This window comes from Hemicordylus capensis, chromosome 16, assembly GCF_027244095.1.
Source record: "Hemicordylus capensis ecotype Gifberg chromosome 16, rHemCap1.1.pri, whole genome shotgun sequence".
NCBI lineage: Eukaryota > Metazoa > Chordata > Lepidosauria > Squamata > Cordylidae > Hemicordylus > Hemicordylus capensis.
The window spans coordinates 5,251,208-5,272,855 of NC_069672.1; the positions used below are offsets into that span (position 1 = coordinate 5,251,208).

At 47.1% G+C, this 21,648-nt stretch overlaps 1 protein-coding gene across 1 annotated transcript; it reads right to left on the bottom strand.

Moving 5' to 3' along the window:
• Nucleotides 1–5,630: 5,630 nt before the first annotated feature.
• On the bottom strand, nt 5,631–20,699 carry LOC128338588 (arylacetamide deacetylase-like 4). Its single transcript, XM_053281282.1, has 4 exons — nt 20,523–20,699; nt 12,259–12,478; nt 10,899–10,962; nt 5,631–6,658 (listed from the first exon to the last, which is right to left on the bottom strand). Exons 1-4 carry the CDS (start codon nt 20,697–20,699, stop codon nt 5,887–5,889), a joined length of 1,233 nt encoding a protein of 410 aa, XP_053137257.1. The 3' UTR covers nt 5,631–5,886.
• Between the last annotated feature and the right edge of the window lie 949 nt (nt 20,700–21,648).

The window sequence follows — 21,648 nt, forward strand, 5'->3', positions numbered from 1 at the left end:
CAGAGGCACGCCCTCTGTCTGGGCCTCCAGGTGATGCTACTAATGCAAATATTTTTATACCGCTTTTCAATAAAAGTTCCCAAAGTGGTTTAGATAGCGAAATATAAATAGATAAATAAGATGGCTCCCTGTCCCCAAAGGGCTCACAGTTTAAAAAGAAACATAAGAGAGATACCAGCAACAGCCACTGGAGGTACTGTGCTAGGGATGGAGAAGGCCAGTTGCTCTCCCCCTGCTAAATAAAGAGAATCACCACTTTAAAAAGGAAAGCTGGTCTGGTGGTAGCAAGCATGACTTGTCCCCTTAGCTAAGTAGGGTCTGCCCTGGTTGCATTTAAATGGGAGACTAGAAGTGTGAGCACTGTAAAATATTGTTATTTCTCTGTGTAAACTGCCCTGAGCCATTTTTGGAAGGGCAGTATAAAGATCGAATACATCATCATCATCATCATCATCATCCTCGGCTGCCTGGTGCAGTGCAGGCCAGAAGCAACCACACCACCCAGGACAGTCTAAAGAGGATTTGGGGGGCCCCAGAGGGTGTGGAGGCCCTGGACTTTGGCCCCGAAGTCCGGGGGTAAGAGCACCACACTGACCACACTGTAGGAGGGTGGAGTGCCCAGCCCCATTAGCTTGAATTGATGTGCTTAACTAATAAAGGTTTGGCCCTCTCTATGCAAAGATTTGCCTCGCGTCTTTATTCGTGCGGGTGCAACCTGCAGTTGTTGCCTAGGGTGGGCTCACACCATTATGGCCAGCTGGGTAGTCAAGACTGCAAGTAAGTTCTGCGTGATGTCTGAACCCACCCTTGTATGTCGCATTTGTCTGGACAAAAAAGAGGGTTTGTAGGCTGTGCACTGAAGTGGGATTTCCCCCCCTAGTACTTCTTTTGAACAAAAGCAAGCTAAGAAAGGAGTTGACAATAGTTACGCATGTTTTAGAAATTGGTATTTCCTCCATTCTGCCTATTAATTATTAATTATTAATTTATGTATTCATTCTATATACCATATGACTCCAAAGGCTCTAGGAGGTTCGCAGAAACAAACGCAAGAAAAACAAAATAAAACAAACTATTAAACACAACCATTTAAACATTTAAAACATTCAGAGATTACTAAAACCCTGGCAGTCGCTGAAAAAAAATGTGTCTTAGGGGCTCTTTGAGGATATTTTGTTGGTCTGAATGCATGCCAGGAGAACTCCTGTAACCTTTCTCCCGTAACCTTGGAGAAGCTGCTGCCAGCCTGGGTAGACAATACCCTAGATGGGCCGAGGGTCTGACTCAGTATGCAGCAGCTTCCCAAGTTCCTGTGTTCCATATCAAAGTGCTCATGTTGCACAGACGTTTCTCTTGAAAGGCAACACCTTCGTAATCCGAAGGAGTGGAGGAGAGAGAGGGAGGCAATTCAAGATATTTGAATTGCCCTGTGTGTTTGTTGTTCTCCAGCTTAAATTGGCAACCAGGTGATGGGGTAGGGATCCTGTCAAGTGAGTCCCAGCATGCTTCAAGTTGCCTCCCCCAGCCCGCCCCACGGAATGGAGCCGGACAGGTAAGGCTATTGTTGCCAACATACTTTATTTTGGTGAGTTCGGCTCACAGTATGTAGGCCAACCTCACCAAAATTGCATCCTGTGGCTATTCTGGGCACCATGGGAACTGATGCCTGCTCCTTGGACAGCATGCACGCAGTTGCAAGAGCACATGTGCAAACCTTGGAAATGGTGCATAAGAGCATGAACCATAGCAAGACCCCTGGGGGCCAGGGACAACATCTTCTGTGGGGGCCCAGCACCGCCTATGACATCAGGTGCAAGTGGTGGGGCAAAGGACATCTCCCTGCCGCCGTCCCTGCTGTGCCCTGCTGCTGCCACCCCACCCCACTGCTATTTCTGTTGGCCTCCTGGGGGTGGGGGTGAATGGCAGCGGCGTATAACCGAGCAATGGTGATGGTCACTGTGGCTTGCTGGCCGGCCGGCTGGCCTCTCCGGGGCCTCGCCAGCCCAACTACGTGCTTGCACAGTTTGGATATGGACGTTGCATGCCCACAAGTGCACAGTTTGGCCAGAGAGGCCACAGAGAGGCTGGCCACAGTGCCTGCCACCACCACCCGGCTCACAACACCTGCTGCCGCCGCTAAGCTCACCCCCACCCCCCAGAGGCCAACAGAAATAGTGGCAGCGGGGCAGGGTTAGTGGCTGCAGTGGGGCAGGTGCGGTGGGGCAGAGGTGGTGGGGCAGGAGCGGCCTGCTTGGGGGTCCCTTGTGGTCCCCCTGACCCTCTGGGCCCAGGGACATTTGTCCCTGTTTGTCCAACGGGCACTATGCCCATGGCATTTGCACGATTTCCGAGCGGAGGCCCACCCGGAGAGCATTCCAAAGTCTGGGGGCCATGACTGAGAAGGCCCCGTCCCACGTGCACGACAGGTGAGCCTCCCTCATTGTCAGCACAGGGATCAGCCCCTGCCCAGTAACCTTGTCGAGTGGGCAAAAACCCTGGGGAACAGACGGTCCCTCAGGTATCCAGGGCCCAAACCATTTAGGGCTTTAAAGGTCAAAACCTTGAATTGGACCTAGAAACAGATTGGCAGCCAATGTATCTCTTTCAAAAAGGGGGTAATATGGTCCCAGCAGGCAGATCTGGATAACATCCTAGCTGCTGCATTTTGCACTTGCTGCAATTTCTGGATAGTCTTAGGCAGCCTCATGTAGAGCACATTACAGTAGCAGTGGCCAGAGCTGCCTTCTAGAGAAAGGGATGCAGCTGGCACACTAGCCAAAGCCATGCAAAGGCAACCCTGGCCACTGCCTCCACCTGAGCTTCAAAAAGCAGAGCAGGGTCCAGCAGTATCCCCAAGCTGCACACTTGCTCTTTCAAGGGGAGTGCAACCCCATCCAGAAGCGGTAGAATCTCCTGATCCCAATTGGCTCTCCTACTGACCAACAGTATCTCCATCTTGCCCAGATTCAATCTCAGTTTGTTAGCCCACATCCAACCCATCACTGCCTCCAGCCCCGGATTCAGGACATCCACCGCCTCCCTAGAATCAGGTGACAAGGAGAGAGAGTTGAGTGTTATCTGCATATTGCTGACAACTCAGTCCAAATCCCCAGATGATCTCTCCCAGCAGTTTCATGTAGATGTTAAACAGCATGGGGGACCCCACAGGCCAATGGTCAAGTAGCTGAGCAGTAGTCTCCCAGCACCACCTTCTGGACCCTTCTCCCAAGAAAGGACTGAAGCCACTCAAAAGCAGTACCTCCAATTCCTATCCTCGAGAGGCAGTCCAGAAGGATACCATGGTCAATGGTATTGAATGCTGCTGAGAGGTCCAACAGAACCACAGGGTTCTGTCAAGCTCCCACCATAGGTCATCCACTTGAGCGACCAAGGCAGTTTCAGTCCCATATTCAGGATGGAAGCCAGATTGAAAAGGGTCTAGATAATCCGTATCATCCAAAACCCTCTGCAGCCAGGATGCCACCACATTCTCTATCACCTTGCCCAAGAAGGGAAGGTTAGAAACCAGTCTATTGTTGTCTAGGTTGGAGGACTTTTTTCATTATTACCTTTCTATCCCACGCTTCCTCCAAGGAGCCCAGAGTTCATGGTTATGCTTATCCTCACTACAACCTTGTGAGGTAGGCTAGGTTGAGTGGTTGAGTGGATGGTCTTACCATCGCCTCCTTGAGGCATGATGGTAGTTTGCCTTCCCTTAATGAGGCATTGATTATAGCCTCCAACCATCTGCCTGTACCCTCCCTGGCAGATTTTATTAGCCACAAAGAGCTAGGGTCAAGAGCTCAAGATGTTGCCCACAAACTGCCCAGGATCTTGTCCACATCTTCAGGTTGTATTAACCAAAAAGAATCCAACATAATAGGACTAGATGGTACCGGAGGCATGTCTGCCGGAACTGCCCAAACCCAGATCAGCACGGTTGCGAGTGACTTTATCTGCCAGGAGGTGAGGTGAGGTGAAATGAGTTCTCTCCTCTCGTCTGTGCAGTTGCTTCCACTGTTGCACTTCCTTTCTCAAAGGAGGGATGGCGGAGGGAGGCGGCAGATGAGATGTGAGGCTCTGAGCAATTCATTGGGGGTCTGTGCCCCATGGCCACCCCCTAATGATGCCCCAAATGGCAAGCAAGGCCCTGACTTGGTTGGCAGCTTTCTTTCTCTGGCTTCTTCTTCTTCTTCTTCTTCTTCTTTTTTTTTTGGTATGGGTCTGTTGTGGCTCTGAGACCCAGGCATATGCCAGATCAGAACCAGGCATATGTATGTCTGCAATTATATGCCTGGTTCTGATTACATGATAATGAGAGTTAGTCTGCACAAGTTCAGATTCAGAAATTCACATTTCTAGGGCTAAACGGTGGAATTCAAAGTGTGGTGTAGTGCAGGGATTCTCAATGTTGGGTCCCCAGATGCTATTGGACTTCAACTCCCATAATCCCCAACCAAAAGCCACTGGGGCTGGAGATTATGGGAGTTGAAGTCCAATAACTTCTGGGGACCCAACGTTGAGAATCCCTGGTGTAGTGGTAAGAGTCTTGGACTAGGACCAGGGAGACCTGAGTTCAAATCTCCACTCAGTCATGAAACCCTCTGGGTGATTCTGGGCCAGTCATGCATCTCTCAACCTAGCCTACCTCACAAGGTTGTAGTGAGGATAAGCATAACCATGAACTCTGGGCTCCTTGGAGGAAGCGTGGGATAGAAAGGTAATAATGAATAAATAAAAATAAATAAATAAATAAAATAATTCCAGTGTTCAGCAGTAGTAAGCTCTGGCTCAATTTAAGCCCTGTGGATGAAATAACTAGTTCTTTACTCCCTTGTCGCTCATCTCTTGGTTAGGTATTTTCACCAGGCACCAGTATCAAGGTTTCAAACAAAGTTTTATTTCATTGCTAGCAAAAGCTTTTGGGTGTGGCCAGTCTGGCAGGCCATCCATCTTTTATACTCTGCCGTAAGCAATTTTCGCACCTGCGCATCGTATACAAGCCAATGTGCTACTTTAACCCCAAAAGTTCTGATTTGCTCCCAAGTGCTATATTTCCCACTTACACTTCTCAAGACATCTGGCTTGTAGCCTTGGCCTGGTTTTCCCTCCCCGTTGAGACATACTTTTAAGCCGTGTCATCATAAAATATCAAGGAATGGGGGGATCGACCAACAACTGCAAGTGCCATTGATAGGGCATGTATCCTAGTTAGCTAAGTGCTGTTCACACCAGCAAATTGCAAATAATATTCCAACATTTCCATTTTAATAACTTTAAAACAACAACAACAACAAAACCCACTCTGCTAAAGAACTCAGGGCAGAATACATTTCCCCTTCCATTTTGTCCTCACAACAACCCTGTGAGGTAGGTTAGAGAGACGGGGGGATTTGAACTCTCTGATGGCTTGAAGAGGGGTTTGGATAACTTCATGGAGGAGAGGTCTATCAACGACTACTAGTCAGAGGGCTATAGGCTACCTCCAGCCTCAAAGGCAGGATGCTTCTGTGTACCAGTTGCAGGGGAGTAACAGCAGGAGAGAGGGCATGCCCTCAACTCCTGCCTGTGGCTTCCAGCGACATCTGGTGGGCCACTGTGTGAAACAGGATGCTGGACTAGATGGGCCTCCTTGAGCTTGATCCAGCAGGGCTGTTCTTATGATGCTCTGACCACTGCACTGGCTCCCTTTGAGAGCTTGGTCTCATTACTACCATTATACCTTTCTGATGGCTAAATTCCATGCTTTCTTGGAACTTTATACAAGCAAAGTGTTAGCTCTACCTCAGAGCTATGGTCCCTCTTTTAAAGTAAATAAAACCATGTTAAAATCATGTTTTTAAGTATGAACCAAGGAACACATATAGAATTTAGTCAAAACCATCTTTACAAGTCCTTTAGGAACCTTACAATGCTGTCCACTCCCTTTTTGCCAGAAGGAAAGGCCAAAAAGCCATCAAACAGACATATCACCCCATGGAACCCATCCTCAATGTGGCACCACGTGACGGGCACCCCGTTGTCCTCCAGCCGTTTCTTGTAGAGGATGCCATCATCTCTTAAGACATCGTACTCACAGGTTAGAATGCAAGTCTTGGGGAGCTGGCTAACAATGGTCTCTTCGGCCATAAGCGGAGAGAAGGTTGGCTCCAAAGCTTGCTTCACCACCTCGTAGACGTCATCCGCGAAGGAAGAGGTCAAAGGCGGTGTGTAGCCTCTGGCCTTAAACTCGCTTGGGATGTTCTCCGAGTTGATCCACTTCCCAAACTTCCTTTTGACATCACTAGGAACGTGGCACCCTTGCATCACACTGTCTAACACCGACAAATCCTTATTGAGATACTGCAAGGCAGAGCCAACCACATGCTCCCGGTACAAGATGGGGACTGCCCGGTTTTGTTGGTAAGAAGGCAGGTTGAAGTCTATGGCTTGGAGACCGGGATATATCAAGATCTGGGCACATGGAGGGGTGAGGTCAGATCTGCTCACCAGGGCTTGGCAAACAGAGGCCGCAAAATTGCCTCCGACACTGTCCCCGCTGATGATAATGCTGGCGGGATCCACTCCGTAATCTTCAGCAGTCTTCATAAAATGTATGCTGGCAGCCAGGCAATCCTTAAACTGTGATGGATATTTCTGCTCGGGTGCCAAATGATACCTACAGTAGTGGAAGAGAATAAGTAAGGAAGTGTATTGTTATGGTCATAGACCAGCTCACAAAAGAGATAGTATGACATCATAATAATCATTAGAAAGGAAAATACAAAGATTATCTATCTATCTATCTATCTATCTATCTATCTATCTATCTATCTAGGAGAGCTGGTCTTGTGGTAGCAAGCATGACTTGTACCTTTAGCTAAGCAGGGTCCACCCTGGTTGCATATGAATGGGAGACTTGATATGTGAGCAATGTAAAATTTTCCCTTTAGGGGATGGAGCTGCTCTGGGAAAAGCATCTAGGTTCCAAATTCTCTCCCTGGCAGCATCTCCAAGATAAGGCTGAGAGAGACTCTGGCCTGCGACCTTGGAGAAGCCACTGACAATCTGTGAAGACAATATTGAGCTAGATAGACTGATGGTCTGACTCAGTATATGGCAGCTTCCTATGTTCCTATCCATCTATCTACCTACCTACACACACACACACAGAAAGACAATTAATCCCAACCATTAATAGAACCACCAAACCGAGAAAGATTTCTGGAGAAGTGGCAAGAACGTCAATCTTTGATAAAAAAAAAGTGGCACCTACATTTCATCACACTGTTCCTCCAAATAATTCCGGGCAGTTGACCTGATTCTCTACCCATTTCATGGTTTTATTTACTACCAGTTTCCTTTGCTCTTCATCTAAGAAATGAAGGGTGGTGTGCCTTGTTTTTCTCCCTGTTTTGTCCTTGCGAATCCCGAGAGCTACATTAAGCTGAGAGGGAGTGGTCCTTCATGGCCAATGAGAGGGAGTGGTCCTTCATGGCCACTTCAACAAGCTCCTTCATGGCCGAATTCACATTTGAACTCGGGTTTTCTCAGTTCTAGTCCAGGACGCTACTTCTATCACTATGCAATACTGGCTCTTCAGTGAAGGGGAAAGTGAGATTTGCATGAAGCCTATGGCAAAGGAGAAATCCAAACTAGTCCTGGGAATTCAAAATCTGAAAAAATTCCGAGTATTTCAAAGTTTCTTCCAGGGAGAAACCAAAAATCCAAGACTCTTAGGGATATTTCCCAAGAGGAAACCAAAATTTGAAGAATAGGGCTTCCCAATGAGATGTTGAAATTCCAGGACACTCTCTCTCTCTCTCTCTCTCTCTCTCTCTCTCTCTCTCTCTCTCTCTCTCTCTCTCTATATATATATATATATATATATATATATACTGTATATATAGGGTTTCCCACAACAGTTGTTTGAGAGGGGGAGTTCCCAGCAGCTTACCACTGTTGAAAAACAGTGGGAGCTTTGGCTTGGCAGGAAAGACAGCCAACAGAGAAAACAATCCGTTCCCACGGAGTTTGGGAGCCGGCATGGTCTGCTGGCATTGGAACCCTCCTGATTGGTTGGCTCCATTGCCAGTGAAGATGCCAGCACAACCTTCCAAGAGCAGGCCAGGGAACATGGCACAGCATGCCCGCGTGAGCCAAACCGCGAAGCAAAAACTAACAGAAACACAGATGAGTTACTAGCCTGAGGACCAACTGAGGAAACATTCCAGGCCTGCAGTTCTGTCCCAACAGGTCTTGCATCCCACCAAGCTGAACACTGCCTGCCAGCCACAAATCATGTTCGACTGTGTGCCCTTCAAAACTGTTGCATCTTCAGACAGACAGCAAAAGCAGGAGGCTTACTGGGCCCTGGGCGGGGGTGTGGGGTTTGTTATCCATGGATAAGTTCAGCTTAGAGTCGTGGTCTTCACTATTTATCAAGCGGGGACCAAGAATCTTCCACGCGAGAGCCATTTTTCACCATGCTGGCCTCTATGCAGTGCTGCGACCCACTTATTTCAGTCCCTTATTTCAGATGGAGACCTCTCTTAAGGGCTCTAGGAGGAAAGCACTGGGAAGGATTACACTTACCAGCACTCCGTGCACAGCTTCCAAGATGGTGCAGGGGCTCAAAGGGGATTACACGTCTCCCGTAAAGGAGCCCCACTCCCCACCTGGTGCTGGGCAGAATGCTGAGAATTGTCATCTCCTCATGGGGCCAGGAGTCTGTGCAGAGTATTCAGCCAAAGCTTCACAAAGGCCCAATAAATAATTAGTGAAGGAATTGCACATAGGGCTTATGGGGGCCGCCATTGCCCAATGCATTATGGGGCCACTAACCCAGGGGGCCACTAAAAGAAGCGGACACTGGCTTAGAGAATTACAAGTTGTACAGTCATAACAAACTCCTTCAAACAGGTTTCTCCAGCTATTAACACACTTTAGCGTCATTGTGTGACACTAATTAGTTCTCTTCTGAAGAGAGTAATGACATTTAGGCCTGCTTCAAATTAGGGGTGGAGCCACCATGGGGTGGATGGGTTCAAAGAACCCGGGCCGCGCCAAATCAGGGGCTGCGAGCGTGGCCTCAGACATGCCCCCCGCGTCTGACATCAGACGCGGGGACATTATTTCGGTCGCAAACGGAGCCACATGGCCCCATTTGAAGCCGAAACGAGCCCGCGCTGCATCCCTGTCTTAAATGTAGGGAGAGCCACTCCTGGACCTGCTGCCAACACAGAGGGACCGATCGATGTCCCTCCCAAATGGGGCTGCGTGGCCCCATTTAGGAGAGAGATCGGCCCACACTGCATTGACAGCGTGACCAGAACGGCTCTTCCTGCCGTTAAGCACAGCCCCATTTGGAAGGGAGACCACGCCCCTGCGTCTGATGTTACACGTGGGGGCATAGCTAGCCAGGTGCATCAGATGTCCGATGCGGGGGGCGGAGCTAGGGGGCCGTGGCGGCTGCTGTCCATGGGCTGCCGCCAGCCTGTCTCCACTCCTGCTTCAAACAATTGTTTGGATCTAGTTTCAAGTCACTATCCAACACTAGCATGATCATGTGAACCGCACCAAAGCGGGAATCTCAGGCTCATCTCAGGACGCAAAGAGACATCAGTTATTTTGGCATGGGTTCACATGAAACCCATGCCGAAGCTGGTTACTGGCTTTAAACCAAGATTCAAACAATTGCGTGACCAGGCCTTAGAGTGGCTGACATTCAGAGCAAGGAAGCCCTGGTGCAGTGAGAGAGCAGCTGAACAGCTCTCCCCAACTAATGGCATCAGTGAAGGGGCATTTTTAATGCCCTGCCATTCCCCAGGAAGTCCTCTGTCACTTCCAGGAAGTCACCTGGAAATATGTCCCTAAGGGTTGTGCAGCTCTTGGGGACATATTTTTGGGTGGCACAGAGGGCTTCTTAGAGAAGGGCTTGGTGCCAAAAATCACTGCTTCCCTTCTGTACCAGTGCAGTTTGTTGGAAAGTTCTGTTAGGCTGCTCTCTTACTGCTCTGATGTTTCCTTGCTCTTAATGTTGGCCAGTGTTTTCAAGCATAACATGTTCCTTACTGGGCCTGTAAATGAATGTAAAACTGGCATTGAAAAAAAGTTGCCTTTGTATTATAAAAGGCCTCTCAACCAGCCAGCATAGCGTAGTGGTTAGAGTCTTGGACTAGGACCGAGAAGACCTGAGTTCAAATCTCCATTAAGCCATGAAACTCATTGGGTGACTCTGGGCCCATCATGTCTCTCTCAGCCTAACCTACCTCACAGGGTTGTTGTGAGGATAAAAATAACCATGTACACCGCTCTGAACTCCTCAGAGGAAGAGCAAGATATAAATGTAATGAATGAATGAATGAATGAATGAATAACAGGGATTCCCAGAAGCTGTTGACTACAATTCCCAGCATCCTCAGTTGCAATATAATTGTTGTTGTTGTTGTTTTTATTTATTCAATTTCTATACCGATTCAATTATATTTGATTCAATTTCAATAACCTTTGCTTGGGGATTATGGGAGTTGTAGTCAACCACATCTGGGAATCCCTGTTAGAGGGAACGCAGCTCTCAATTGTGTCCTCGTCTGCATTAGTACACATCAACATTTCTCAAGGTGACATTTAAGCAATGACTTGATTAGCACGTGTCTGGCAGCTTCAAATCTTGGTTTCACATTTCAGTTTGAGGCCCCGAGTGAGGCTCAGATTCCTGCCTTGGCGTGGGTTAACACAACTGCGGACAGCTGAGATACCGAGATTACAAGGAAGTTCCATGTGATGTGTGAACCCATAAATTAAAATGAGCTGCGTTTCTGTGTGATCTCTGAATCCACCCAATGCATTTTCATCTCAGGAGGGCCACGTGTAGCGTCATGATCCTGGTAGCAAATTACTAGGCTCTGCTGACTTACCCAACAGACACAAGCACTGAATCACTTTCTTTGGCAATGTAGCGGCACACATGATCGTAGGAATCTGAAAAGAAGTGCAAGGACATGTTAGAAGTGCCTATTTTCCCATGAAGGCCAAATGGCCTTGATTGCTACTGAATATTCTACGGATAGATGAATGGGTGGGAAATGTGGGGCGTTCTGGAAAAAAAGAGAGTTTGATATTTTAAAATCTGTATTTAAAAATCAACAACCCACAGACGGTTGCTGAAGGCAGGAGGAGCAGCTTAGGGATTGTGCTGCTTTTGTACCTTCCCAATTTGCTGAAATGGGGGAATATTGTATTAAAAAGTATTTGTTCATTTTCAAAGCCTCGAGTAGGTTTAAAAATCCTGAAGGGGGCAGCTTGTAGAGAAAATATCGCATAAGAACATACGAAGAACTTAAAAACAGCCCTGCTGCATCAGGCCCAAGGAAGCCCATCTCGTCCAGCATCCTGTTTCGCACAGCGGCCTACCAGATGCAACTGAGAAGCCCACAGGCAAGAGGTGAGGGCATGCCTCCTCTCCTGCTGTTACTCTCCACAAGCTGTTGCTTCCTTGCTCTTGCTCTGCGCACGCGCAGATGCCATTTACATGCCAATTCCACCCGTGGGCTGCTGGGAGCGGCTTCTCTATGGTTGCCGGCAGGAATCTCTCCCAGCCCTGTCTTGGAGATGCTGTCAGGGAGGGAACTGGGAACCTAGATGCTCTTCCAAGAGCAGCTCGATCCCCAGAGGGGAAGATCTTCCGTGCTCACACATCAAGTCTCCCATTCAAATGCAACCAGGGTAGACCCTGCTTAGCTAAGGGGACATGCCATGCTTGCTACCACAAGACCAGCTCTCCTCTCAGTCAGAAAACTGATGCTTCCCCTATATGCACCTCTGTGCAGGGGAGGCTAGTGCTGAGCAGTGGAGAAGGGGTGTGTGTCCTCCCCCATGAAACTAAAAAGCACTATTTGACCCAAGGGAGTCTGTGATCCAGAGGTTACTGGTGTTTGAACTGTGTAGAAAGGGTATTCAAAGTAAATGCTCTACTGCAAAGCTATGGGAATATCTTAGAGCAGACAGGGCTCAGATGTAAATAGCCCATCCAAATGCAAACCAAGGCAGACCGTGCTTGGCAAAGGCGACCATTCACACTTGCTACCTCAAGATCTGCTCTCCTCCCCGAATGTCTGCCATTGTTTTCAGGAGCAGCAACTGCACACTCAGAAACTCAGTTGGGGAGGAAGCCAGTTGCATGAAATAGAAAAGACCAAAAAGAGTGGAAACCTGGAAAAAAAAGAGCACATATGGATGCATTCTTTGGAAAGTGTTTGACTGATCATGATGCCTTACTGATACTGCCAAACATCCAGCCTCCCCCATGGAAAAAGATGACGCCTCTCCTCCTTTGCTCTGTCTTGGGTCCTCTTGGCTGATAAACCCTCACAGGGATGTCATCAAATGTGAGGTCCTGGATGATGAGTTTAGGGTCCTCCCCTCGTTTCTTGCCTTCTTGTGTGTAGCGGACGAAGTGAATTTCAGTGCAGAGGCATAGATTCTCCAGAATCTTTCCCTGTTTGGGAGAAAAGACTGACAGGAGAAGGATCTGGAAAACTGAAGTCAGATTTTGCTATGGAGATGTCCATCTAGTAGATGTTGCTGGCATCTAGATGGTGAGCTCCTTAGGGGCAGAGAGCCTTCTTTTCATTACTTTTGCAATCAACGAACCAATGAACCAATGAACCAACCAACCATACATTCTTATAATACATGTTGGCACACCAATTGGGAATCACCCCTGCTTCCCAAGAAATTGAATCAATAACATATGTTGACTGAATTCAATTGAATATTGCAGATTTTGCTCCGACTTACGTTACAGTCTGATTTCTCCTTTTTAATTAGAATTTCTGGGTCACTTTGATGAGTTTTATGTATCATTGCTTTTAGCAGATCATAAGTTTCAGGTTACTGATAATGCTGCCAAGTTCTGTTTCTTAGCCCCTAGACTTCCGTGATCAATGGTCAGTGATGTGACTTCAGCTGGGTTTATTCATTTCTGTCAAATGTGCTAACTTTTTATGCTGGGCTCTGGCCGTATTAAAGAAATTCTGATTCTCCAGTGCTTGCCTGGATAGAGACAATCTAAGTTTCTAAGATCAATTATGCAAGACCCTAAATGTGTCTCTAATACAGCATTAAGATTGGAATTGGGAGTCATGCGAGTGGAAACTCGAGTGTGGATTACTACCCTTAAATATTGGTATTGGCTGAAGGTGGTATTCTTACTAATGGGTCTGGCCCCACTGATGCTTGAAGATAGTTTCCAATCACAGTGGAAGTCAGCTGTTAAAGAAAAGCTTGGCTTTTATGGCTTTTCCCTTGAAGTGAACATAAGAACAGCCCTGCTGGATCAGGCCCAAGGCCCATCTAGTCCAGCATCCTGTTTCACACAGTGGCCCACCAGATGCTGTTATCCATGGGTTACGAACAAGCAAAAAAGGCTGTAAAGCAAAGAATTTTGGATATGGAATAGCAACAGGAGATAAGCAAGGCCCCAAAACGACTTAAATCGTGGAGACATGCCTTTAGCACCAAGCCAGCTGATTATTGTCAAGCCCTAATAACTTCCAAATATCACAGAGCATTTGAGCTGGCCCACTTTGACATTTTGCCCTCAGCAGTGTTATATGGTAGATATGGTGGGATTCCTTATTCTGAACGTTACTGTCCATGTCATACAGGCCATAGAGGAAGTGGGTCATGTTTTATTATACTGTAATCTTTATAGGGATTCGTGTGAATCATTAATTTTATCCTTGATTAAGGACCTACCAGGCAGAGGAGATGAAGCATATATTTTATTTCTCTTATCAGACCAACCAGCTCACGTTACTCATAACATGGCTAGGTTTTGTGTAATATCAATGACTATACGACGGCATCTAATGATTAATCTACTGGAGTAATCTACTATACTACTGTATATTCATAAGGTTATTGCTGCTATATTATTGTATGGACCTGATTTTGTGCTCCCCCCACCTTTCTTGCTTCTGTACTGGTCAAAGACTGTAATAAAGTCTCCCGTGCTAACTGGGTCAAGGGGCACCTTTCAAAATGGTTGCTCTTTTATGCTTAGCAAGGAGAGAGCAAGTGTCCCTATTCAGCCCAGCGTGGCATCTTTTTCAGTGACTTCCTTGGTGTTTACCTTACGTTTCTTTTTGTGTACCCCTTTGGGGCATAGAACCCGCTTCTAATTCTTTTTGCTACATGAACCATTGCAGATTTCATGTCTAAACATATAAATCTTCAATGTATATCTTGGAAAGCAATATATAAATATTCTTAACGTTCTACTAGTAATGGAATGAGTGAGACTTCTCTCCTGCAGAAGATGTCGGTTGTAGCTCCAGCATCTTCTGCAGTGAGTACTAATGCAAGAAATTCATCCCTGCAAACTGGGCCAAGGCCACCTTTCAAAATGGCGGCTCTCTTCTGTTTAGTGGGGAGGGGGAGCAACTGTCCCTTCTGTTCAATCCAGCATCATGTTTCTTCAGGAAACAGGAGGCAGAGGGGGCAACGGTGAGTGGTCTGAGGCACTGGAATGGTGAAGGAAGAATTACCCAAACCAATCTCTTTCTTATTTGTTTATTTATACATACCGCCTTTCGTTAAAAGAATCGCAAGGGAGTTTACAAAATGTTTCAAAGACTATAAAACAGTTCCACAATAAAATATTAAATTGGAATGTGAAAATATAAATCTAATTAAAAGTTTTAAAAAACATACACAATAGTACCATAGAATACAGAGCAGCAGCAACAAAAACAACACTCCTATAAATGCCTGGGTAAAAAGACAAGATTTCACTTGCTTTTCTGAAAACTGAGACTGAGGAGCAGATGCCCACCGGGAGTGCATGGCAAAGTCTGGGGGCAATAACTGAGAAGGCCCTGTCCTGTGTGCACGACAGCTGAGCCTCCCTCTTTGTCAGCACGCAGAGCAGAACCCCCTCTTATGACCGCATCACATGGGCAGAAAGCCTTGGATGCAGATGGTCCCTCAGGTATCCATAAGAACATAAGGACAGCCCTGCTGGATCAGGCCCAAGGAAGCCCATCTAGTCAAGCATCCTGTTTCACACAGTGGCCCACCAGATGCCGCTGGAAGCCCACAGGCAGGAGCTGAGGGCATGCCCTCCCTCCTGCTGTTACTCCCCTGCAATTGGTATTGAGAGACATTGTGCTTCTGGGGCTGGAGGTGGCCGGTAGCCCTCCGACTAGTAGCCATTGATAGACCTCTCCTCCATGAAGTTATCCAAACCCCTCTTAAAGCCATCCAGGTTGTTGGCTGTCACAACATCTTGTGGAAGAGAACTCCACAAGTTGATTATGCATTGTGTGAAAAAGTACTTCCGTTTGTTGGTCCTAGATTTCCCAGCCATCCATTTCATGGGATGACCCCTGATTCTAGTGTGATGTGAGAGGGAGAAGAATTTCTCTCTCTCCACTTTCTCCACACCATGCATGATTTTATAGACCTCTATCATGTCTCCCCGCAGTTGTCTTTTTTCTAAACTAAATAGCCCCAGATGTTGTAGTCTTGCCTCATAAGAAAGGTACTCCAGGCCCCTGATCATCTTGGTTGCCCTCTTCTGCACCCTTTCCAGTTCTATAATGTCTTTTTTTAGATGTGGTGACCAGATTTGTGGTGACCAGAATCCAGGGCCCAGAATGTTAAGGGCTTTCAATGTCAAAACCAGCACCTTGAATTGGACCCGGATAGAAATTGGCAGCCAATGTAGCTCTTTCAAAGTGAGGCCAACATGTTCCCAGTGGGGATCATATTTAGCTCCAGATAAAATCCTAGCTGCTTCATTTTGTACTAGTATTTGTATATTCTTCAAGGGTAGCCCTACATAGAGTGTAATCCAGCCATGACATGACTAACGCGTGGGTATTTGTGGCCAGATCTACCTTCTGAGAAAGGGATGCAGCTGGTGCACTAGCCAAAGCTGTGCAAATGGACCTCTTGCCACCTGTGCTTCCAGAAGCAGAGCTGGGTCCAGCAATACACCCAAGCTGCATACTTGCTCTTTCAAGGGGAGTGCAACCCCATCCAGAACTAGTATAACCTCCTCATCCCAATTGGCTCTCCTACTCACCAACAGCACTTCCATCTTGCCTGGATTCCAACTCAGTTTATTAGCCCACATCCAACTCATCACTGCCTCCAACCCCCAACTCAGGATATCCACTACCTCCCTAGCAACAGGTGACAAGGAGAGATAGAGCTGAGTGCCATCTACATATTGCGGACAACTCAGTCGAAGTCTCCATATGACCTCTCCCAGCAGTTTCATGTAGATGTTAAACAGCATGGGGGACGAAACCAAACCCTGCAGGACTGCACAGGCCAATGGCAACAGAGCAGAGCAGTAGTCCCTCAGAACCACCTCCTGGACCCTCCCCCCAAGAAAGAACCAAAGCCATTTATGATGACTTCAAGGCATTCAGGGGTATGGAAACCTCCAGGGCATGGAACCGCAAGGCCACAGGTCCTAGCAAGAACTAGGAATCATTAGGAAGGGGACTGAAAATAAAAATGAGAATATTATAATGCCCTTATACAAATCTATGGTGAGGCCACATCTGGAGTATTGTGTATAGTTTTGGTCACCATATCTTAAGAAGGACATTGTAGAACTGGAAAGGGTGCAGAAGAGGGCAACCAAAATGATCAGGGGCCTGGAGCACCTTCCTTATGAGGCTAGGCTACAGCATCTTGGGCTCTTTATGTTGGAAAAGAGGCAACTAAGGGGAGACATGATCGAAGAGTATAAAATTATTCATGGAGTGGAGAAGTCAGACAGAGAGAAAATTTTCTCCCTCTCTCACAACACTAGAAACGGGTCACCCCATGAAACCGAAGTTTGGGAAATTTTGGACTGACAAGAGGAAATACTTTTTCACACAGCGCATAATCAACTTGTGGAATCCTCTGCCACAAGATGTGGTGACAGCCAACAACCTGGATGGTTTTAAGAGGGGTGTGGATAACTTCATGGAGGAAAGATCTATCTATGGCTACTAGTCTGGTGGCTGTGGACCATCTCCAGCCTCAGAGGCACGATGCCTCTTGATACCAGTTGCAGGGGAGCAACAGCAAGAGAGAGGGTGTGCACATACCTCTTGCCTGTGGGCTCCCCAGAAGCATCTGGTGGGCCACTGTGGGAAACAGGATGCTGAATTAGATGGGCTATAGGCCTGATCCAGCAGGGCTGTTCTTATGTTCTTATGTTCAAATGTAACTTTTCAGTACACTTCTAAAGTATGTGAGCAGTAAAGACCAGTTATAACACTGAGCTCTTACCTGGATAGCAGGTATACCTGAACTGGGTTGGGGGTAATTGGAGTTAACCAGGTAAGAATGTTGCAGACAAGACATATGGAAGAAGAAAGTAATGACCCATCAGTCAACCCACTGATGGTGTTTTGTGCCTTCATTTGGGTTAGGTGTGCGGGGGCAACCTATACCGTATTTGAGTGAATTACTTTCGGAACGGGTGAATAATTCCTCCCCTCCCCCCAAAATTTTTAATGATAGCTGGTTGATTTTGTTGCAGCTCTGATAGTTTTTGTGGGGTGTTGGTATCTCAGCCACCTAATGGCGCAGCGGGGAAGCAACCTGCCTAGAGAGCAGTTTGAATCCCTGCTGGTGTGTTTCCCAGAAAATGGGGAAAGCCTATATCGGGCAACAATGATATAGGAAGATGCTGAAAGGCATCATCTCACACTGCGTGGGAGGAGGCAATGGTCAACCCCTCCTGGATTCTACCAAAGACAACCACAGGGCTCTGTGGTCGCCACGAGTCGACACCAACTCGACGGCACAACCTTTCCTTTTCTTTATTGGTATTGCAGAATTGTTTCTGTAATTTGCTTTATATGGAATGTTTTTGTGATTGTTGTAATCCTAGTTATTATCTGCTTTTACCCCTGCTAACTGAGCAAAGAGGCATCTTTTAAAAGTGGTGATTCACTTTATTTAGCAGGAGGACAGCAACTGGCCCTATCCGTCCCCAGCACAGCATCCCTCCAGTGGCTGTTGCTGGTATATGTCTTGTGTTTCTTTTCATATTGTGAGTCCTTTTGGCACAGGGGGGCCATCTATCATCTATCTATCTATCTATCTATCTATCTATCTATCTATCTATCTCTGTGTAATCCGCTTTTGAATGCTAGTTGAAAAGCAGTATATAAATATTCGTTGTAAAATATTTGTTGTATTTATTACTTTTAAAGGAAGGTGACAATACATATTTTAAAACTCTCTTATTCTCACTTATGTCATAGAATACATATCTCCCACAGCAGAACGGTGTGTCATCACAATTGGATTGGGAAGGGATTTAGGAGATCTTCTAGTCCCTACCTCTTATCCCTTTTTATATGCCCTTTTATGCCTTTTAATGACTTTTTATACCTTCTCATCACATATGCCTTTTGTTTATTTTTATGTCCCTTATGCCCTATACATTATGCTGGTCTATGACCATAATAAAGATTGATTGATTGATTGATTGATTGTCTCTACCTCACAGGGTTGTTGTGAGGATAAACATAACCATGTACATCACTCTGGGCTCCTTTGAGGAAGGTAAAGGTAAAGTGTGCCATTGAGTCGGTATCGACTCCTGGCGACCACAGAGCCCTGTGGTTGTCTTCCTTTCTTTCTTTCTTTCTCAAATTTATATACTGCCCCGGCAGTTAACAGTAACATAAAACAATGAAAACACATATAAAAACTTAAAACAATTCACAATTTAAGATCAACCACAGAATTAAAACCTAGAAATATTAATAAGCTGAAAAAGTTGGGGAGAAGAGATGGGTTTTCAGATGCTTTTTAAAAATTGCCAGAGATGGGGAGGATCATATCTTAGTAGAGAGCGCATTTCACAACCCTGGGGCAGCAACCGAGAAAGCCGGTCTCTGTGTAGCCACCAGATTTGTTAGCAGTAACTGGAGAAGGACCTCAATGGGTGGTGGGGCTCATAGTGAAGAAGACGCTCTCTTAAATGCCCAGGGCCTAAGCCATTTAGGGCTTTATAAGTTATAACTAGCACTTTGTATTTTGCCCGGAAACCTATTGGCAGCCAGTGCAGCTCCATCAAGAAAGGAGTAATGTGGTCTCTCCGAGATGATCCAGAGACCAACCTGGCTGCCGCATTCTGGACCAACTGAAGTTCCTGGACTATGTACAAAGGCAGCCCCATGTAGAGCGCATTACCGAAGTCTGGAGGTTACCAACAAATGTACCACTGTTTTGAGGTCATTGATCTCGAGAAATGGGTGCAGTCAAAGCTGATAAAAAGCACCCCTGGCCACTGCCTCAACCTGAGAAACCAGGGAGAGGTGTGGATCCAGAAGTACTCCCAGACTGTGAACCTGTTCCTTTTGGGGAAGTGTGACCCCATCTAGAACAGGTAGGTCAAAATCGTCTCTGGAGTTCTGACCCGGGACCATAAGTACCTCCGCCTTATCTGGATTCAGCTTCAGTTTATTCTCCCTCATCTAGGCCATTACTGCTTCCAAGAAGGCATTTAGGGAGGATATGGCAACTCCTGAAGCGGTTGACATGGAGAAGTAGACCTGGGTGTCATCAGCATACTTATAACACCCAGCTCCAAATCCCCTGATGATCTCTCCCGGCGGTTTCATGTAGATGTTAAAAAACATTGGAGAGAGTATGGAGCCCTGAGGGACACCATACTTAAGCTCAGATTTCGAAGAGCAACAGTCTCCAATCGACACAATCTGAAATCTGTCCGAGAGGTAGGAGTGGAACCACTGTAAAACAGTGCCTCCCACCCCCAACACACTCAGACGTTCCAGAAGAATACTCTGGTCAATAGTATCGAAAGCCACTGAGAGATCCAAAAGGACCAACAGTCACACTTCCTCTGTCCATTCCCAATTGGAGATCATCCATCAGGCCGACCAAGGCAGTCTCCACCCCATAGCCCGCCCGAAAACCAGTTTGAAATGGGTCTAGATAATCAGTTTCCTCCAAGACTGCCTGGAGCTGAGAGGCCACCACCCTCTCAATTACCATGCCCAGCCATGGGAGTTTGGAAACAGGCCTATAATTGCTCAACTTTAGTAAGGTAATTATTAGAGTAACTAAATTGCTCAACTTTAGTAGAATACTGGAGGGGTTTACCATGGCCTCCTCCCTCACAGTGCCTTGCAGCATCTTCCTATATTCCTGCCGCCCAATATAGGTGTTTCCGATAGTCTGCAAAACATACCAGCGGGGATTCAAACTGGCAACCTCTGGCTTGCTAGTCAAGTTATTTCCCTGCTGCACCATTAGGTGAGGAAGAGTGGGATATAAATATAAAAACAAGCAAACAACCCCCTCCCCCTGCTCAGTGAAGAGACTGCTACAGCCATTTTGGGTTGTTGAAAATGGTTCTTATTTCAAACTGATCTGCAGCGGATGGAACTTTTCTTTGCCAATACAACACAATATCTTAAAAGATGCAAGCCTCCACCACAACTTGACCACAGAGCAAAAGGGAAAAGTAGTTTGAAGCTGGATAAACTTACCAGAGAAGATGAAATAATCATGATCCAATGAAGGAGACGGAGCTTCATAGGTTGGTCAATTCCAGGAGGGATCTCTGACTTGGAGAGATCATAATAAATGGCCCAAGCTATCAGTACGGCAAAAGGAACCACCAGTATGTGTAAAATGATGCCCCAACATGTATAGGCTAACTCCATTCTTCTTTTAAATGAGGACTTCCCCCTGGCTTGATCCTTCAAGGGTGTCTAATCTCCGTAGCTGCAGATTTCTAGTGATTCTGTGCAGTGTTGGAAGCCGGGCACCCCACAGGATGGATTTGGCTAACTGTAGGCTTGGGTTACAAAGAAGCTCAAAAGTGTCTGAGAAGCAACGTTGATCCAAGGAAGTGTTTCATAAGGTGGAGCAAGTGTAGCTGATTCATGCCTGTGAAGCGATCAGAGGGAAAAACTGGAAGTGGTCTCACAAACGTGACCATCTGAGAATTTCCCATGTGCTTCAGGATCCATGTGTAGTCCTTGTTTCCTCCGGAGATGATTGCTTGCCTGCCAAGAAGGAAACCCCATCCCACCCCAAAAAAGTCTCTCTCCTTCCTGCCAATGGCAGTGGCTCAGGCTGCTTTTAACACGTGCCACGTTGAGCTTGCAAAGGCATGTCGAAACAAGGAACGGGAAGGATGCTGTGACTGTGAATAGGGCGGAAGTAGGCAATATGCACACATCGCAATCCTGCCGCGGAGAATAGAAACTCTGTGAGGCTATTCACACGATGGGAGGAAACTGGGCTAGCGGAGGCTGGCCCGATCTTTCTCCCATCGTGAGAACTGCTGGGCTCGGCTGTGAGCCCGGTGGCTCTTAAGCGGGCCACCCGCTTCAGTAGCCCGGCCCATAAACCAGGTCTGTGGAGCGAGTGCTCCGCAAACCCGGGTTTTCTAATCGTGTGTTGCCGTGGCGCAGCTCTGTGGCGCGGCAACTCATGAGTAGACCCCCGACTGGGAGGCTCAAAAGCAGCCTTCCGGCTTGGAGGTCTCTCACTGGTGCAAGGCATGCTGGAACTTCCGGGGGCCGCCCGCCCCCCGGTCCCCCCAGCCCCAGCCGGCTCCGTCATGGAGCTGGCAGTCATGTGGATGGCCGGTCCAGGCGATAAGAG